Source organism: Xyrauchen texanus, chromosome 49 (genome assembly GCF_025860055.1).
Source record: "Xyrauchen texanus isolate HMW12.3.18 chromosome 49, RBS_HiC_50CHRs, whole genome shotgun sequence".
Classification (NCBI taxonomy): domain Eukaryota; kingdom Metazoa; phylum Chordata; class Actinopteri; order Cypriniformes; family Catostomidae; genus Xyrauchen; species Xyrauchen texanus.
Genome location: NC_068324.1, coordinates 9,723,625 through 9,740,046, shown reverse-complemented (window position 1 = coordinate 9,740,046; position 16,422 = coordinate 9,723,625). Strand labels below are relative to the sequence as shown.

The 16,422-nt window shown below is 37.2% G+C and overlaps 1 protein-coding gene across 1 annotated transcript in view; it reads right to left on the bottom strand.

The window, feature by feature from the left end:
• LOC127640415 (spondin-1-like) overlaps positions 1 to 16,422 on the bottom strand; it is an 86,254-nt gene that overhangs the window by 60,857 nt on the left and 8,975 nt on the right. The window contains exons 4-6 of the mRNA XM_052122965.1: positions 11,311 to 11,384; positions 10,800 to 10,916; positions 8,681 to 8,829 (exon numbers count right to left, since the gene is read on the bottom strand). Coding sequence (XP_051978925.1) covers positions 8,681 to 8,829; positions 10,800 to 10,916; positions 11,311 to 11,384 — 340 coding nt within the window. The remainder of the gene's footprint in view (positions 1 to 8,680; positions 8,830 to 10,799; positions 10,917 to 11,310; positions 11,385 to 16,422) is intronic.

The window sequence follows — 16,422 nt, the reverse complement described above, 5'->3', positions numbered from 1 at the left end:
AGACCTTCCTGAAAAAACACAAAGCGATCAAGGTCATTTTTATGACAATCATGAAATATACCTCATTAACTAACTGAAACATTTTATAATGCTTTTCCACATTCACTCTACCAGTCTAGGTACAAAGGTGTCTGTGGACATGCAGACCATACATTCAAGGTTAAAATTTATCTGGGGACTCTGAGAAAGAGAATATTGCAATGATTTGAATTCAATTTGCTGGCACTAAAAAGACTAGAAAAAGTTTACATCTCTATCCTTGTACCAGATAAAGGTAAGAAAATTACAACTTATAAAAAAGATAATTTGACTTTGTGTTACCTGACTTGAAGCAGTAATGATAGAACCACTGAGCATGCAGTCGTAAACAAGATAATTGTATAATTCATCACTAGTGCAATATTTCTGACAAAATGCAATGCTGTTTTGTGTTAGTGTTAGCTCGTTATAAGTTTATTTCCCCACACATTTCCAGGTCAGAGCCTGTGACTCCAATGAATTCCATCTAGGATGGAAGTAGCCTACAGTATGCTAGTCCATACTTAAAAAAGACTGCTCTGGCCTCTGCTATGGTGTTGAATAGGGGTGTAATGGTTCTCTGTAAAAAAACGCACAGTTCACCACCACGGTTCGCATTTGCACCGCAGTTCATCTCAAGTTTAATGACGCATCTGGATCATAAAGTTTGGTGAAGAAAATAAAGCGGCAAATAGAGATGCGCAGTTGTAACCTCCGCTAATGCACCTGTAACTCTCTGTAGACATGCTCTGCCAGTTTAACGTGGTCAACTTTCTACAGAGAGAAGCTGTACTATTAACTGTAAGCAGGGGTGTAGATTCCAGGGGTCAAAACAAGCAAGCAAAACCCCCCAATATTTAAACCATGATCAGTGGAAACATGCAAATGCTTCATGCTGCCCCATTGTTAAACCAAATCTACACCCTTGACTCTAAGTATGTTAAAACAGTTGATGACATCACAGTTCTGCACACTTTAGTGTTAAGTTGAAAATGGCAAGCTGAGAAAACAAGCCGCAAGATAGAGAAGCCCCTGTGTCATTCAAGTCTCCTGTCTGGAACTTTACTTTTTGCAGTCAATCACAACAGCAATGGTCATAAAACCTTTACAAAACAGGCACTGTTTGCAGACATTGCTCGATGCGAGTGCCGTATATGGGTAATACATCAATGTTTTATTATTTATTTATGCCAGTATCATCTGAGGATAGAGAGCGCATGGCGCACACTGAGCTGCAGGTGAGCCCGAAACTGCACACTGACACACTCCTTTCCGTCTTTAAGGAACTCAATACTAGATAGGACATATATCAATAACTAAAGCGATTGGAGTGTTCATTGCCAAAGTTATGTTGCCCTACTTCTCCGTTGATGAAGATGTGGGATTTCCACTTATGATTAAAATACTTGTGTTGTGTTACGACATCCCTTCTAGCATCCATTTTAACAGCAAGGTTTTTACAGCTTCCGAATGTTGAATATATGTTGGGTTGAGTATGAAATACACTTTATGCTGATTCATGTAGCATAAATGCAGGTATTAAGTTAAATGTTGAGTAACTAGATAATTATTTTTAATTTATTGTTAAGGACACTAACGAATATTAACCATGGTTATATCCAGTAATTCTGTAGTAGCCATATGGTAACTGTAGTAGCCATATAGTAACCATGGTTTTACTATAGTAATATTGTAGTAGCCATATAGTAACCATGGTTTTACTATAGTAATATTGTAGTAGCCATATAGTAACCATGGTTTTACTATAGTAATATTGTAGTTGCCATGACTGAAGTAACATTGACTGCTGTCACCATTGATTTCTTGGCAAAAATCATAATTTTGATACAATTACCCATTTTTTTTTTTTACAATAGTAATACTGTAGTTTCCATAAAGTAACCTTGATTTTACTATAGTATAGTAACCATGACGTAACCATTTTAATTTTGTGGTTCCTATGTTTTTCTACAAATACCATTGTTAAACTATGGTTACTGTAGTAAAACCATGGTGATTTGTAGTGAGGGCAAATCTATCGAAGTGTTTGTTACCAAATAGAATATTTTTACTTTGGATTTGGCAGTAATATTTTTTTTCTGAACATAACAAATACCAAACCATACCGAAATCATGACCCTAAGACTGTGATACAAACCAAACCATGACAAATTTGAACCGTAAAACCTGTAGTGTTGAATAGGTTTTATTGTGTTCTTTATAGTGTCACAATTTGGCATTCAGAAGAGATTCGACCACTGCAACGTGAGTCATGTCACTTTCCTTAAAAATGTATTTGCACTGACGTTTTCTGGTGTGAATGTTCTGTGACTGCATTCCCAAAAGCAATTTGTCTTATGGTGAAATGAGTCCTGCCAAATATGACATAAAATTACTGGGATGGTTTTTGGAACCGGCTAAATGCCTTTGATGAGTAATTTTACATTAATACACTTGTGTAACAACTTTAATGGAAAAAAGTTAGAACAATTATTCAGCTTAATAAAAGAAGCTGAGAAAATCTGAAATATTATTTGGATATTATATTAGTTGAGTACAGTTATATGAGAAATTCTGGAACACATTTAAAGGGGTCATATCACAATCTTTTTTATTGTTCTTCCCCCCTGTGATTCACATATCATTTTAGTAAAGAGTTTTTGAGCAAATTTTTTTTTAGTTTATATCACCTTTTCCCACACTCTCCCAAACACTAATAATTATTAAGGGTTTTTTTCTTTTGGTGCTGTGCATTTAAAGAAATAGAAAGTGAAAATTATTTTCCAAACCCATTTGGCTTTGTGTTCTTATATGGAAGATAAAATGAGATGTTAGGCAGAATGACAGCCTCAGTCACCATTCACTTTCATTTTATGGACAAACGATGCAATGAAAGTGAAAGGTAACTGAGACTTAACAACTGCCTAACATCTTCTTTTGTGTTCCACACACAAAAAAAGTTAAATGTTAGGGAATTTTTCACTTTAGTCTCAAAAGATCAATAACAGTTGTATTCATCCTAATAACAATATGTTGAACAAATCTGAAATGTTAATACTAGTCTGAGAATAAAACAAAGCCATAAAGTATATCAGTCCAAAGTGTCCCTAGACAGATCCACCTTCAAAGGAATAGTGTTCACACCACCTCCAAAGATGTGTAACATTTACCTTGTCTCGTTTTGCCCTTACCTCTTCTTTGCCCATTTTGCCCCTTTTGGTCTTCCGTAAGTTTTACTTTCGTCCCTTATTTAACTCCACAGTCCCCTTGTTAGCGTTCATGTTCTCTGTTATTAGTTTCACCTGCACCCGCCCCCTCTGGCTCTCGGCTCGCTCACAATCATCAGAGTATTAGTTTCACCCGCACTCGTTCTAATCACTAGATTATTAGTCTCACCTGCACTGTTCGTTTTCCCCTATATATACGCTGCCCTTTCGCTTCACTCTTGTTGGTTATTGTTTAGTTTACCCCTTCGCTTTGCCAGCTCTAGTGTTCCCCTAGCTTCCCCTGTCTTTTCCTCTCGCTTGTTTTGTTTTATGATATTCTGATTCCCCGGCTTCGACCTTACGCTTCCCTTTATTACGCTCCTTTGGATTTGCCCCTTTGTTATATTCTGATCTCCCGGCTTCGACCACATGCTCCCCTTGACTACTCTTCTCTGGATTTGCCCCTTTGTACTGTTGCCTGCTTTTGGAATAAAGCTGTTTTACCCCGACATTGTGACTGTCTCAACTTGTGTGCGTTATAAGATGAATGATCATGTCAGGTAAAAGCAACCAACAGTATCAGAACTGATTTCAAGCATGTGAAAAAGTCCTGAATGCACAGGAGACAAAAGAGCTGTAAAATAAAATAAAAAAAGAACAAAACAAAATCAATTTTGGAATATGATATACACTTGACACCCTCAAATGGCGATGGCTTTCTGTACTGAAATGTTTTTATTGTGTCTTAATCTTTTTGCACTACATGAGTCTGTATTTTTAATAATGATTTTTCATTGTTAAACTTGTTTAGACTGTTTGTGTCATCTCAGATTTTATTGGGAGAGCTGTGTGGGCAGAATCTGTGTATCTTCCATTCATTCCATTTCTTTTTAAATAAAAAAACGGATAACCATAAAACAGGTGTGTTTTCTTTTTTCTGCAAAGTAAAAACATTGATACATTTTTTTTAAAAGTAGAATTCTAGCCTTTTTCTATTTTTGTTTCTCAGTCTCTCTTCTCAAAAGAAAAATTGAAAAGAAGAAAAACAAATCTAAAAACAAAATATTTTTTAATTTACATAACTCTTCTCATCAACACTTGCAAAAGTAACCAGCAGGGGAAGTAAAGATAAGAGACCTAACGTCTAGGTTATGGATGTAACCTCCGTTCCCTGATGGAGGGAACGAGACGTTGTGTCGAAGAAGCGACCCAAAGGCGGCAGCCCAGGGGAGTCCTCAGCGTCAGACTGCGCGCTCTCCGATGCAGCGGCGAGCTCATCCACCTCAAGGTCTAGAGGATAGGCAGGCTGGCCTTAAGGTGAGCCGCTGTTGCCTCGAGCACGGACGGGAGTCAATGAGCGTGCCAGGGGGCGGGTGGTCCGAGGGGGCGTACCCGCTGACATCCCCAGATCGCCTCCATCACCAGCCACACCGTCCTCAATCCCGTGGGAAGAAGGAGCAATGCGGGGAGTGGCGTGCTTTCTGTTGAAAGCAAGCCGCGATCACAACGTTGCCATGGTCATGCTCTTGCAGTGAGAACATGAACCATCCACAAACGCTGTCTCGGTGTGAGACACACAAGACAACGCCTGTGGCCGTCTGAAGCGGAGAGCACTCTACCGCATCCAGGAACTACGCAGGGGCGGAAGGGCATCTTTATAAACACGCGTTCTGAAAAGGACGTTTAACGCCAGCTGCGTATTGCTCTTTTAGAGAAAATAACTCTTTTAGAGAAATCACACTTTTATGGAACTCTTTTAAGTTTCTTGCGCTGTCGAAGCACCCAGGGGCACACTGCACTGCCGTGCAGAGAAGGAGAAAGCCGCTGTAATGCACCGTCGAATCCAACAGGCAAAGCATCAGAGGAAAACAGGAACAGGTGTGTCTCTCGCAGCTGACTGCAACACGACCATCGGCTCCTCAGAATAATCCTGAATGAACTCGACGTATTTGCCCGCTTTTATACCCGTATGTTCGGGGGCGGGGTATGCAAATACTGTCTGCCTAATTCCCATTGGCCTTTTTTTCATAGATCAGAGGCATATTCGGCGCTCAAGAGAGACCCCTAGTGTCGCTTCTTCGACACAACGTCAAAGTGAGCGACAGATGGGGAACACATATTTTGTGGGGTAAGAGGATTTTGTGGGGTAAGCCAGGAAATTACTTTTGGGTGGGCCTCAATAAAAATGGATGGGCCAAGTTTCCTTAACAACAGAGAAGCAGCACATTCAAACAGTTGTTTCACACTTTCAGAAATCAGAATGTATGCATTTTAAACTTATTTATAAATATATATTAGAAGTCAAAGAATAATCTCTAATATTCTGGGTGGGCCCGAGTCTAATTTGGGTGGGCCCAGGATGATACTCAGATGATAAATAATAGTATAGTAAATATGGCATTTCGTGGAAAACTGATTTTAAGGGATATACAGTAAAGGGACTTTTAAGAGGAAAGGAAAGCCGTATTCGGATGGGATCATTTTACTGGACATACTTTATTACTGCAGATGTCAATAAATTTACCATCGAATTGCATGGGACTTAAGTGATGTCTGCAGAAATCATAGAGATGGGTGTGTCTTCTGCATTTACACACTTTCACCACATAAATGACTTTCAGAACATTTATTGCAGTTTATTAATTGTGCAGGGCATTTTTAACATGATAATATACAGAATTTGGGATTATTAGAAGAAACTGATAGAACTATCTGACAAAAGAACTGGTGATATTAGCAAGTCTGTAATTCTATATTACACTCTTGAATTCAAGAGTGTAATATAAAATGTCAGACTCCCTAATATGGACAATCCATTCACATTATATTGGTCCCTCTGCAAAATATGTTCTGAAATGCCGGGGGCAAATCAAAATGTTATATGTTTGTGTAGCTACTTTTCTCATTTTCTTAACCAATAAAATATATATATATATATATATATATATATGCATATATTCATGGCTAAATAAACACTTGACAGCATAAAATGCTTGAGAAAATTATGCATCAGTTCAAACACAACAGCCAGCATTATCTGCAGTTCATCCGATGTGAAGCACGTTTTACAATTTCTGGTGTCTTCTCTTGATCAACAGCCACTTCAGACACTTGAATAACTTGAGACACAACGAAAGTTAAAGGTTTCACATGTTGGACAGTGCAGATTTAGTGTCTTTTTACCAGCATGTCAGATTGCAGGGGATTAAAACCAGGGGTTATTTTTACTGGGCGTTTTATAGAATGTAAAATAGTCTATGCAATAGTCTTTATTGACGCATGAATGTGCAGTCTGTAAAAATTACTGGCATGACCAATTAGCATGGGGTTAAAATCAGGGAGAAGCTCTGGTAATTATTACCTTTTCCCAGGCCCCCATAAAAAACTTTGTTCCAGCATCTATGATCCTCACTGGAACAGGAGATTATAAAGTAGGTTAAAAGTGTCAGTCTTCATTGGACTTTACACAAACTTCCGTGGACATTTCGGGAAATAACAGATGAGTTACAGATAATTGGAAAATCGAATTGACAAAATCAGTATTAAGGTCTTTTATCTTAATTTTCTGTTTTAGTGAATAATTTACCAAGGCAAATAATTGCTAAATAAAAAGCTGTTTTTTCATTTTCCATTTTTTTTTTTTTCAAAATGGATATGGAATGAACAGAAGATACATGGATTGGGCAGGACTGCCAGTGTACTCGTTTTCAAATGGCAAATAAAATGAATCTTGAGAGCATGAAAGTGCCTAAAGCACAAATCAAATAATTGTGGGTAAACCTGACGACCACACCCCAAGACCTCAAAATTCAAAGATCTCCCTACAACATGTGAAAAATGCAATCTGATAAGACTCTCAAGATATGGTGGTAAAGATAAAGTGGATGATCTATTTATTTATGACATTGCAAGGAAATACTTTTTTTTATTATTATTATTTGCCAATTCCGATGCAGTGGGTCAGTTCGTAAAAACCTGGTATGTGTCTCGGCTTGAATGACATCCTCAGTCACCATTCACTTTCATTGCATCTTTTTAGATACAATTAATTAATTCATCCATAAAACAGCATTCTGCCTAAAATCTCTTTCTGTGTTCCATGGAAGAAAGAAAGTCATAAGATTTGTAACAACATGAAGGGTGAGTAAATAATAATAGAATTTTCATTTTGGATGAATTATCTCTTTAAGAATGATTAGTCGACTAGTTGTTCAGACAACCCACTGACTAATCAATTATGACAATATGTCTCTAGTAAACACAAAACCTATTTCTGAGGCGGCACAGGTGATGGTGGGCTGGAAGGTGACGTGGTTGGAAAAGAGAAGAAATGTCTGCCCTATTTGCATGTGGGCGAAACAGAAAAAATCTGTGATCATCAATCTGAGATGTGTCAAAATGCGCACTGCAAATCCACCTACAGAGCATTGTCTAAAAGACAAATGGCAACATGTAGGGTATGAACCTTTCCCAGGCAACCTTTAAAATTTTCATGGAGGCAGCCTGTCAGTTTCAACGCCATATTAACGTTGAATTATATTGCATACACCTTCTCACAAAGTTGCCAAGTGACCTTCAGTTTTTGCTCTGACTCTGACTGAAAGCAATTGTTAACATGTCTTTCAGAAGGCAGAAATTAACATTAAATTACAGCAATACGAAGATTAGCTGTTACTGACTAATGTGTTTAATTAAGATACCAGGCAGAACCTTTCATTAAATGATCAACCTTTGACATGTTATTTCTGATGCTGTCAGTGTGTAGAAAACTTCAGATACAAAAAGAGGCCGCCAAGTAACTTTTGACCGACTGATAGCAATAAGCACACTAATGGAATTTGATTTTGTGGATTTTAACAAAACTTTAGTGCATACTAATTTTGGAAAAGAAAAAAATGCGTCATGCAGCATCAAGCAAAAAAAAAAAAGTTCTCAGTTGCCATTGTAGAAATTGACTTTTGCAGTCAGCCATGATTAATGTATTACATGACTGAAAGCATTTAATTACAAAGGATTATTAAAATAAAGCAAGTCATATTCAGCTGGTCATATGATATGTAAAATAAAGCAGCTTTTTTTCTAAGACTGAAATAACTAGTCTCAACTTCACCTGAACTGAACGTACATCATTTTAAATATGTTTTTTTAAAGTACTATTCAACTATTAATATTTATTTCTGGTTAAAAGTGTAACAATTAGCATAAAATAAATAAATAAAAAAAATGTATCCTGAGTGCACCTTTAACATAATATTAAACAACCACAGCTTCTGGAGAAATTTCGAGTCTAATCCTGGACAACAAAGATGCTTTGAAATTCAATCTCTGGGTAAACATCTTTTAATCCCAAAACGAAAACTAATCTGGGTCTAAAAATCAAAACATTATCTTTTAAGATAAAGTTAATCTGTTTGATCCTGATATCTTAGCTCACCATACTTAGCAGAAATTCCTACCTTTTGTCGAATCTCTTCCTCCATTTTGACAGGTGACCCATACTCAGCTACCTGTTTAACACCTTCACTAGCAAAACCTCCGTACTCCCATAACACGTAGCTCCTAGTGTGAGACGCACCAATGAGAGCCGACCAATGATTAGCACGTCCTTTGGGAGAGAAAAAACAACAGTGAACATATAACAGATTTTCGACTGTTGCCTTTGACCTTGAGTAAGAAACTGAGCCCTTTGGAACACAGACAATTGTTCTGTTCCAAAACCTAGTGAGCTGCCTACAAAGGCAGCATTTTAAGGCATCGTAAAGCACACAACATGGAAGCTGTTCCAAATAAATTGTGAATTGCATGAAAACACTATTTGTTTGATGGATAGAGTTGCTGCCTATGTAAAATTAGGATGTTGCTTTGGTGGCCGTTCACACCTGATGCGTTTTTGCATTTGCTCTTGCTATTTTTCAGTTGTTTTCTATGTAAACATGCTTTCTAAGGATGTCTTTGACCAATTGCGCACCTTTCGCTGTTTTTTAGTTTTTTTAGCATCTTGCACTGCATGTAGGAGTGCTACGTTTTTTTTTTAGAAGCTGTGTCAAGTTAAAAAGAACTTCAACTGTGAGACACATACATTTGTGGCCTGCATCAAGCTTCTTTTAGCACACAAATGAGTTCATGTGAATGCCCCTTAGAAGGAAGCTGCCTATGTAGACATTATGCAGTGAAGCAGTTCACTAGGTTTTTTTGAAAAGAGATAATTATTCAAAATTAGAATAAAAAACTGTCAAATGTTTTCTGTGTCGCATGAATAGTGAAATAGGATCAGTCCTTTAAGGAGTGAGGACACATGTACATTGCGAAGCTCAATCACACACAGCTGACTGGTAATTGCACTTCTGTTTCTAAGAAACTAAGAACTTGTAGTCAAGCATGTATCTCCATGTATCTCTCTACTCTTATCTCCCCTTTAAAGAGATAGGCAGTATGTACCTACAGCATAGATCATGTCTGTTTCCATGGACCTATTATCTTGCCATTGTTGGCAATGCACACTGTGACAACATCTGTCCGGCTTGTCTTATCTCACAAATTATCACAGCCCAGCTAGTAGTCCTGACTGCCAGACTGTAAATAACCAACTGTATCATTACTGCCACACACGTAGGTAATGAACCCAGTCTCCTGCGGACTTCTGTATTAACAACCCAGCCCTGGGATCTAAAGCCATGAGAAAGAGATATTGCTGCCCACCCATTGCTATATTTTTTCTCCAAAGCACTGTGTTCAAATCTATGGTTTTCAAAAGTAAAATCTGTGTGGCAACAAGAATGCCGTTTAAAGGTTGCCAGAGCTTTTAAATTAATAGTTCATCCAAAACATTTCATAATTTACTCACCATCATGTCATTCCAAAACAGTATGATTTTTTCTTCTGTACACAAAAGAAAGATTTTTAAGAAATATCCCCAGCCTGTGTTTTTTCAATGCAACAGCAGTTGCAAGTCCATGCTGCTTATGCATTATATTCCAAGTCTTCTGGCTCATAATTTAAGTAATCTTTTTAGTGAAAAACTTGACGTCCATTAGGCGTTCATGAGCGCTATGAAAGAAGCTCATTCACAGTGGTTTGCGTGTTCATGCATGAAATTGCATAGTTTAGGGCTAAAATTACATTGCATTCTCACATGTACATGCGTGGCACTGTGAACGAGTTTATAATGAACATCAAAATTGTAATTAATAAAATCATACTTTTTATATTGTATATATTGTATATTTACTGTATAGGGTGTAATATTTTATGCCTGCAGAAGACAGGGAATATGTTGCACAGAGATGGACTATTTTGACATTTTTGGGTGCTTTTTAATCTTTAAATATAACTATTAACTGCCATTGTACTGAAAAGACAGACGGGGATATTCATTAAACCATCTCCTTTTGTGTTTCACAGAAGTAAGAAAGTCTTACAGGTTTAGAATGACTTGAGGGGAAGTAAATTATCATCTAATTTTTATTTTTTGGGTGGACTATTCATTTAATTGTATGTACTGTGACATCTTTAACAACCATTATTGTAAAAACAAGGATTGTTCATTTCATGGACAGTATCTACAAATCTTCTTACTTGGATAGTCCTTTGGAAGAACTTTCTCAGACCAGTTTCCGTAGAAAGTGACTCTATACTTGGCAGTTCCACATGCACAGCACTCCTGAATATGTCTTTCAGTAGTCGCCTCCAGATCTGTGAAGAAAATTATGATTTAGCTATTGCATTTCAATAGTACGGTTTCCTTTTGTGTGTTTTTTTTTGTTTGTTTTTTCACCCAGCTGGTGGGAAAACAATCTTTGTTTGTCTTTTAAATTTTTCTCACATATCAACGTACATTTTCATTTTACCCCCACCCCAACAAACACAAATTGTAACCTCTAAAAGATTTCATGCATAATCACAACAACCATTTACAACTCATGTGTTATTCTTTAGAACAGAAACATCAAATAAAAGGAAAAAAAAACAAGAAAAAGCTGTGCACTGAGCAAGCCAGGAAAAATCTATGTGAGACAAAGAAAAATGATTTGTAGATGAAAAACTTTTATCGCATGCACATGGATGAGAAACGCAGCTTTGAAATTACCTTTCTCACACATCCTCTTGGTAAGGGAGCCTTCATCTTGAAATAAAATGATTCTTCTTTGCACAACACTGGCCCTGCAATTAAGACATTAAAACGTTTGTGCCTTTACATCTGTCTTTGTATAGTTCTGAGAAAGTGTACTTTTAAGAACATTCATCACCATTATCGCATGCAAAATAGTTTTTAGTTAGAACAGACAATGCATTTTTTAACAAAGGCATCAGGCTACATTTGCATAATGCATAATGCTACTGTCTGAAAACATAATTTCAGTTATATATTAGTATGACATGAGTGCACACATCTTTCAGCTGACAGCTGGCACAACCCTGTACAAGCTAATGTCAACCTCCAGAACTTATAGAATAATGATTGGCAGCTTAATGCACAGCTCATGAATGGTTAAATAGTTCAGTCTTGAGAATAGATACATGTAGAGACATCCATCAAGGATGTAATTGACGGCTTAGTTCTCTTTTAAACCTCCCTTCTATAAACCTTTCCCTCCCTAGCCCCATTCCCAGGTGGGGTACCCACCCCAGAGACTTAGATCAACTTTGCTCTGTTGCGACCAATGTGGAATACCAATGGTGAGCTCTGCTGCTCTGTCCCACAGGAACCCATTGCTGTTGCTGTCTGTCAAGGATTTGACATGTGACAGAGCTGTCCATAGTGATATGCCCTCCTGAGAGTACACTCACGTGCTTTTTGTGGGTGGTGTACAAGAGAAACTAGGGCTGGCCTTATCAGAAAAAAGTGATAAAAGGCAACAGAGGATGTCAATGTGTCAGTGATGTTCGAATTCCGGGAATGTGTTTAGAATCGCAAGTATGATGGATTTATGGCTCAGCTGGGCTGTGAAACATGCAATGAGTTGTATCCTGTTTGACAAAGTAAATAAATTAAGTTGACATCATCTTTTAAATCCATTCCTTTTTGACGGTGAAGATTGAAATGTGCTTCTAAAAATTTGGAAACCAATTCTTCTTAAGCCTTCCCAAGACCCATTGGAAATGAATGTTCTCCACTAGTCAGTATTAAGTGGTCTTAAACAGTTCTAAAATTAAGTCTTAAAGGAATAGTTCCCCTGATCTGTCATCAATTACTCATCATCATTTAATTCCAAATGACTTTCTTTCTTCTGTGGATAACAAAAGGAAATAATTTGATGAATGTCCCATTGCTGAATTCAATGCAACTGCAGTACACTGTGACACACTTTACCAATAAACAAAGTACACAAAAGGGTCATTACAGTAGTCATGCAATTTGCAAATTATATTCCAAGTCTTCTGAAGCCATTGGATCACTTTGTATGATGAACAGACCTAAATTTAAGTTGTTATTCACTCCTAAATCAAATCAATTTAAAAAGAGTCCTTAAACAGAACTGAAATAAAATTTTGCGGCCACATTGAAAACTTCAAACCTCATTGATTCTTGCACGTCTCATTACCAAACATCATGTTGCAACGTCATTGGTTCTGGCGCCATGACATCATGACATATGATCATGAGATCTGCAAGATGTTACTGACATGTCACCATTTTTAATATTTGCTCTGTTTACAGGAGTTGATCAATAATTTTGGTCTGTTCATTGTACAAATGATTGTATGCCTTTAAAAGATTTAGAATACGATGCGTAAGTTGCATGGAGTATTTTAGGATACTTTTGGGTGCTTTATTAATCTTTAAAACCCTATGTCCCTATGCATAGGGTTTTATATATGTATGCTACTACTGTATTGAAATCATACAATGGAGTTTATTACAGTAAATTATTTCCTTTTGTTTTCAAAAAACTAAAGAAAGTCATTCATGTTTGGAATGACATGAGGCTTATAATGACAGAATTTTCATTGTTGTGTGAGCTATCCCTTTCACTGAACACTGAATGTTGTGTATTTCCAGAGTTCCAATGCATGTCAACAAAACAATCATATTCTCCAAAATGAATCTGCCTTCCACAGCTTGATAGCACCAAGGAATTAAAACATACCAAACCCGGATCAAAACCAGGTCCAGAGTAGCATTCTGTCTGACAAAGACATTGATTTTGTTGTGACGTCCTCTTCCAAAGCCATAACCCATAACATAAGAAAATGACTAGAATTTCTGATCTTCTCAATACTTCCTCTGTTGGCAGATGGTCAGTTTGGACCTCATTCATCTTTCAGGAGTCCCAATGTGTGTCAACAAAACCATCACGTTTGCCCCATTTTATCTGCCTGCCACAGCTTGATGCCACAAAGGAATCAAAGGACACAAAATTCATATCAAAACTCCAATCTTAGGTCTGTTTGACATTTCTCTAGAAAAGTGCTGGAGGGATTCCAGAAGTAATTGCACTTTTATTTGATGTTCATTGGACTGCGTTGCCAGTTGTGCTCCAGAGCCTAGGGGCTGGCATCAGGCCCGGAACTACAAGGTGCAATGTCTCCACGGTTTTGACAAACCTAGGCAAAGTGGCAGCGGCTCCACCACATTGGCATAGCAGATGTTTCACAGCACTATGTTTATTGGACAAAAAACAGATGGATAAATGAAAAGTTATGATAATATGTTCTTGGCTTCACAGACGGCGTGACACAAGAGATAAAGGTTCAGGGTGAGGTGAAAAAAGGAAACTATCATTATCATTTTAGAATATAAAAATAAGAAAAAATAGACACAAGGAGAAAGGACAGTGGGAGAGACAGGACATTTGGATGAATGAGCAAGTGGGTGACACAAAAGAGCAAGTAGGACTGTCAAGGTCGTAATTGTCTGTGCATAAATTTAATATTGCAATTGCTACGTCAGAAAATTAAAAGGCTGCCCACGTTGCAGGTAAGAAAGCATTCAGAGTATGATTTTGCATACTTTAAGGGTAGACATCCTGGCATATAGCATTCTCTTGGCTCCTAATATACAGTAAATGCACTGACATATAGTAGGAATTTCCCCTTTTTTTAGGGCTGTCAATCGATTACAATTTTCATGATATGCCCATTAATTAATCAAATTATTCAAATGAATTGCACTTAATTGCATACATCAATATTTGAAGCAAAATGACCCCCCCCCCCCAAAAAAAATATAAAAAATAAACAAATAATGATTAGATAATTATAAATCTAATATATAAAGTAAATAGAATAATTTAGATAATTATTACAGTCCAGAGCAATCCGTTTTGCAATTTTATTCATCAATCTGTCCGAGATTGACTTACACAAGGGCTCTACTAAGGATGCCACTTTGGTTGCGTAGCTACTTAACCTTGTGCGACCTGTGTGTTTTGTCTTCACTAAACACTAAGCATAATTTAATTCCTTTTAAACCAACTGATCTCAGTTCAGGACTCTCTGGGCTGCCATTAAAGTGTTAAACTTTTGAGTCCTGTGACCAAACAACATAGTGCCCATCTCAGCGGATTTTATCTTTGGGAGAAACAGCAACAAAACTACCTCTGGTGAGAAACCTCATTAAGTTTTTACATTGAAACCTGAGTCAAAAGTCTAGAGTCTCTAGTTTCATCCGATGTGCCACTTTTAAAATGTCATAGATTTATTAAGAAACAGCTTGCTGTAAAACACAATGATCGCAGACGAGGGCTATAGGGCTATTTTTCCCTTAGAAATCCTACATCCACTGTGCATTATCACAGTGAGAATCAATGGGTGCATTCAAAAGATGGGAAATGTTCAGAGGCTGTCTATGGAGATGAAAATAAGGTGTATTTTTAACTGTTCTGAGACCAGTGCAGACAGACAGCACACTGGAGGTTAAGTCATTAACTAAATAGAGAGCAAGGGAGAATCCTATATCTTTCTTATGCAGCCAAGTACATTCACTCCAAACTTCTGATCAAAAGTTCAGTTTCACGTTGCAGATGAACTTTGGATCACTAAACATGGTTGGTAGAAATGGTACAATGATAATCAGTACAAAGATTCAGAATTTGTGGTTGGCATTGATTGGATGTTTTTGGCCATTACTTACCTACTTTTTTTTGCCAAAGTAGAAACGAACATAAAAGTCAAATCAGGTCAAATATTTTTGATTCGTATAGATTTTTATTAGTGCTTTTCCCAATACACACTGTTCCAAAGAAGCTTTACAAAAGATCAGCTGTAATGTCTGTAACACCTCAAAATATGAATAACCAACACTCCTGGGAACATAATAAACTATTTGAAAATCTGACTTTCTATAGCTTGGTATTATTTCAAATTTCTAATAAACTTAGTCCTGCTGTCCCCATCTGAGGACATTCATTTTTAGAAAAACTATTTTCTCTTTATATTTTGTATTTATTTATTGCATGTTTATTAGGGGCTATTATTATAGTTACAAATAAAACAGGGAAAGGGAAAATGCTCACAGCAGTCACGCTCGAGTCTCAGGAGGATAAACAGTGTTATTAGTTAAACTTGAGCTTGATCAAACAGATAGTCCCATCCCAAACACACAAAATTGGTTGAGTCAGTGTTGCTGTGTTGAGCTGGTCGGGACACTCAACAAAACAGAGCAATGTTTAGAAAGAAATCACAGACCCACAATTATTTTCATGGGAATCAACCTATAAATGGCTTACTTAAAGTTGACCACATTAAGATGGTATAGAAAAAGTGTTTTAATGTAAAAAAAAACTAAAACAAATACATGCTTCATGTCTGATCTTGCCTACAGCACCATATGAGTCAGGACTGCTACTGGTAGATTCGTACATACCTGTATGATGTAGATAAATATCTGTATATTTACTGCACTGCATATAGCAAGAAAGCAAGAGCGAGAGACTTTCAGAAGTCTTTAAAGAATCAAAGACACTTAAAGTTGTTTATGACCCCAAAAAGAGTGGGAGAAAGAGAGATAAAGATGTAAAGAAAGCATGAGGGGGTGGAGTGGAAACATTTACACCACAACGCTGACAGATAATGCACATTTTCTGTAGCTGCAGACCACTGTTTGTTCAGACCTTTGTTGACTAAGAGCACTGTGTGTGTGTGTGTGTGTGAGCGTGTATTTATCACTTTGTGGGGACCATAAGGATAGTAAAACCCGAAATTATTGACCTTGTGGGGACATTTTGTCGGTCCCCATGAGAAAAACAGCTTATAAATC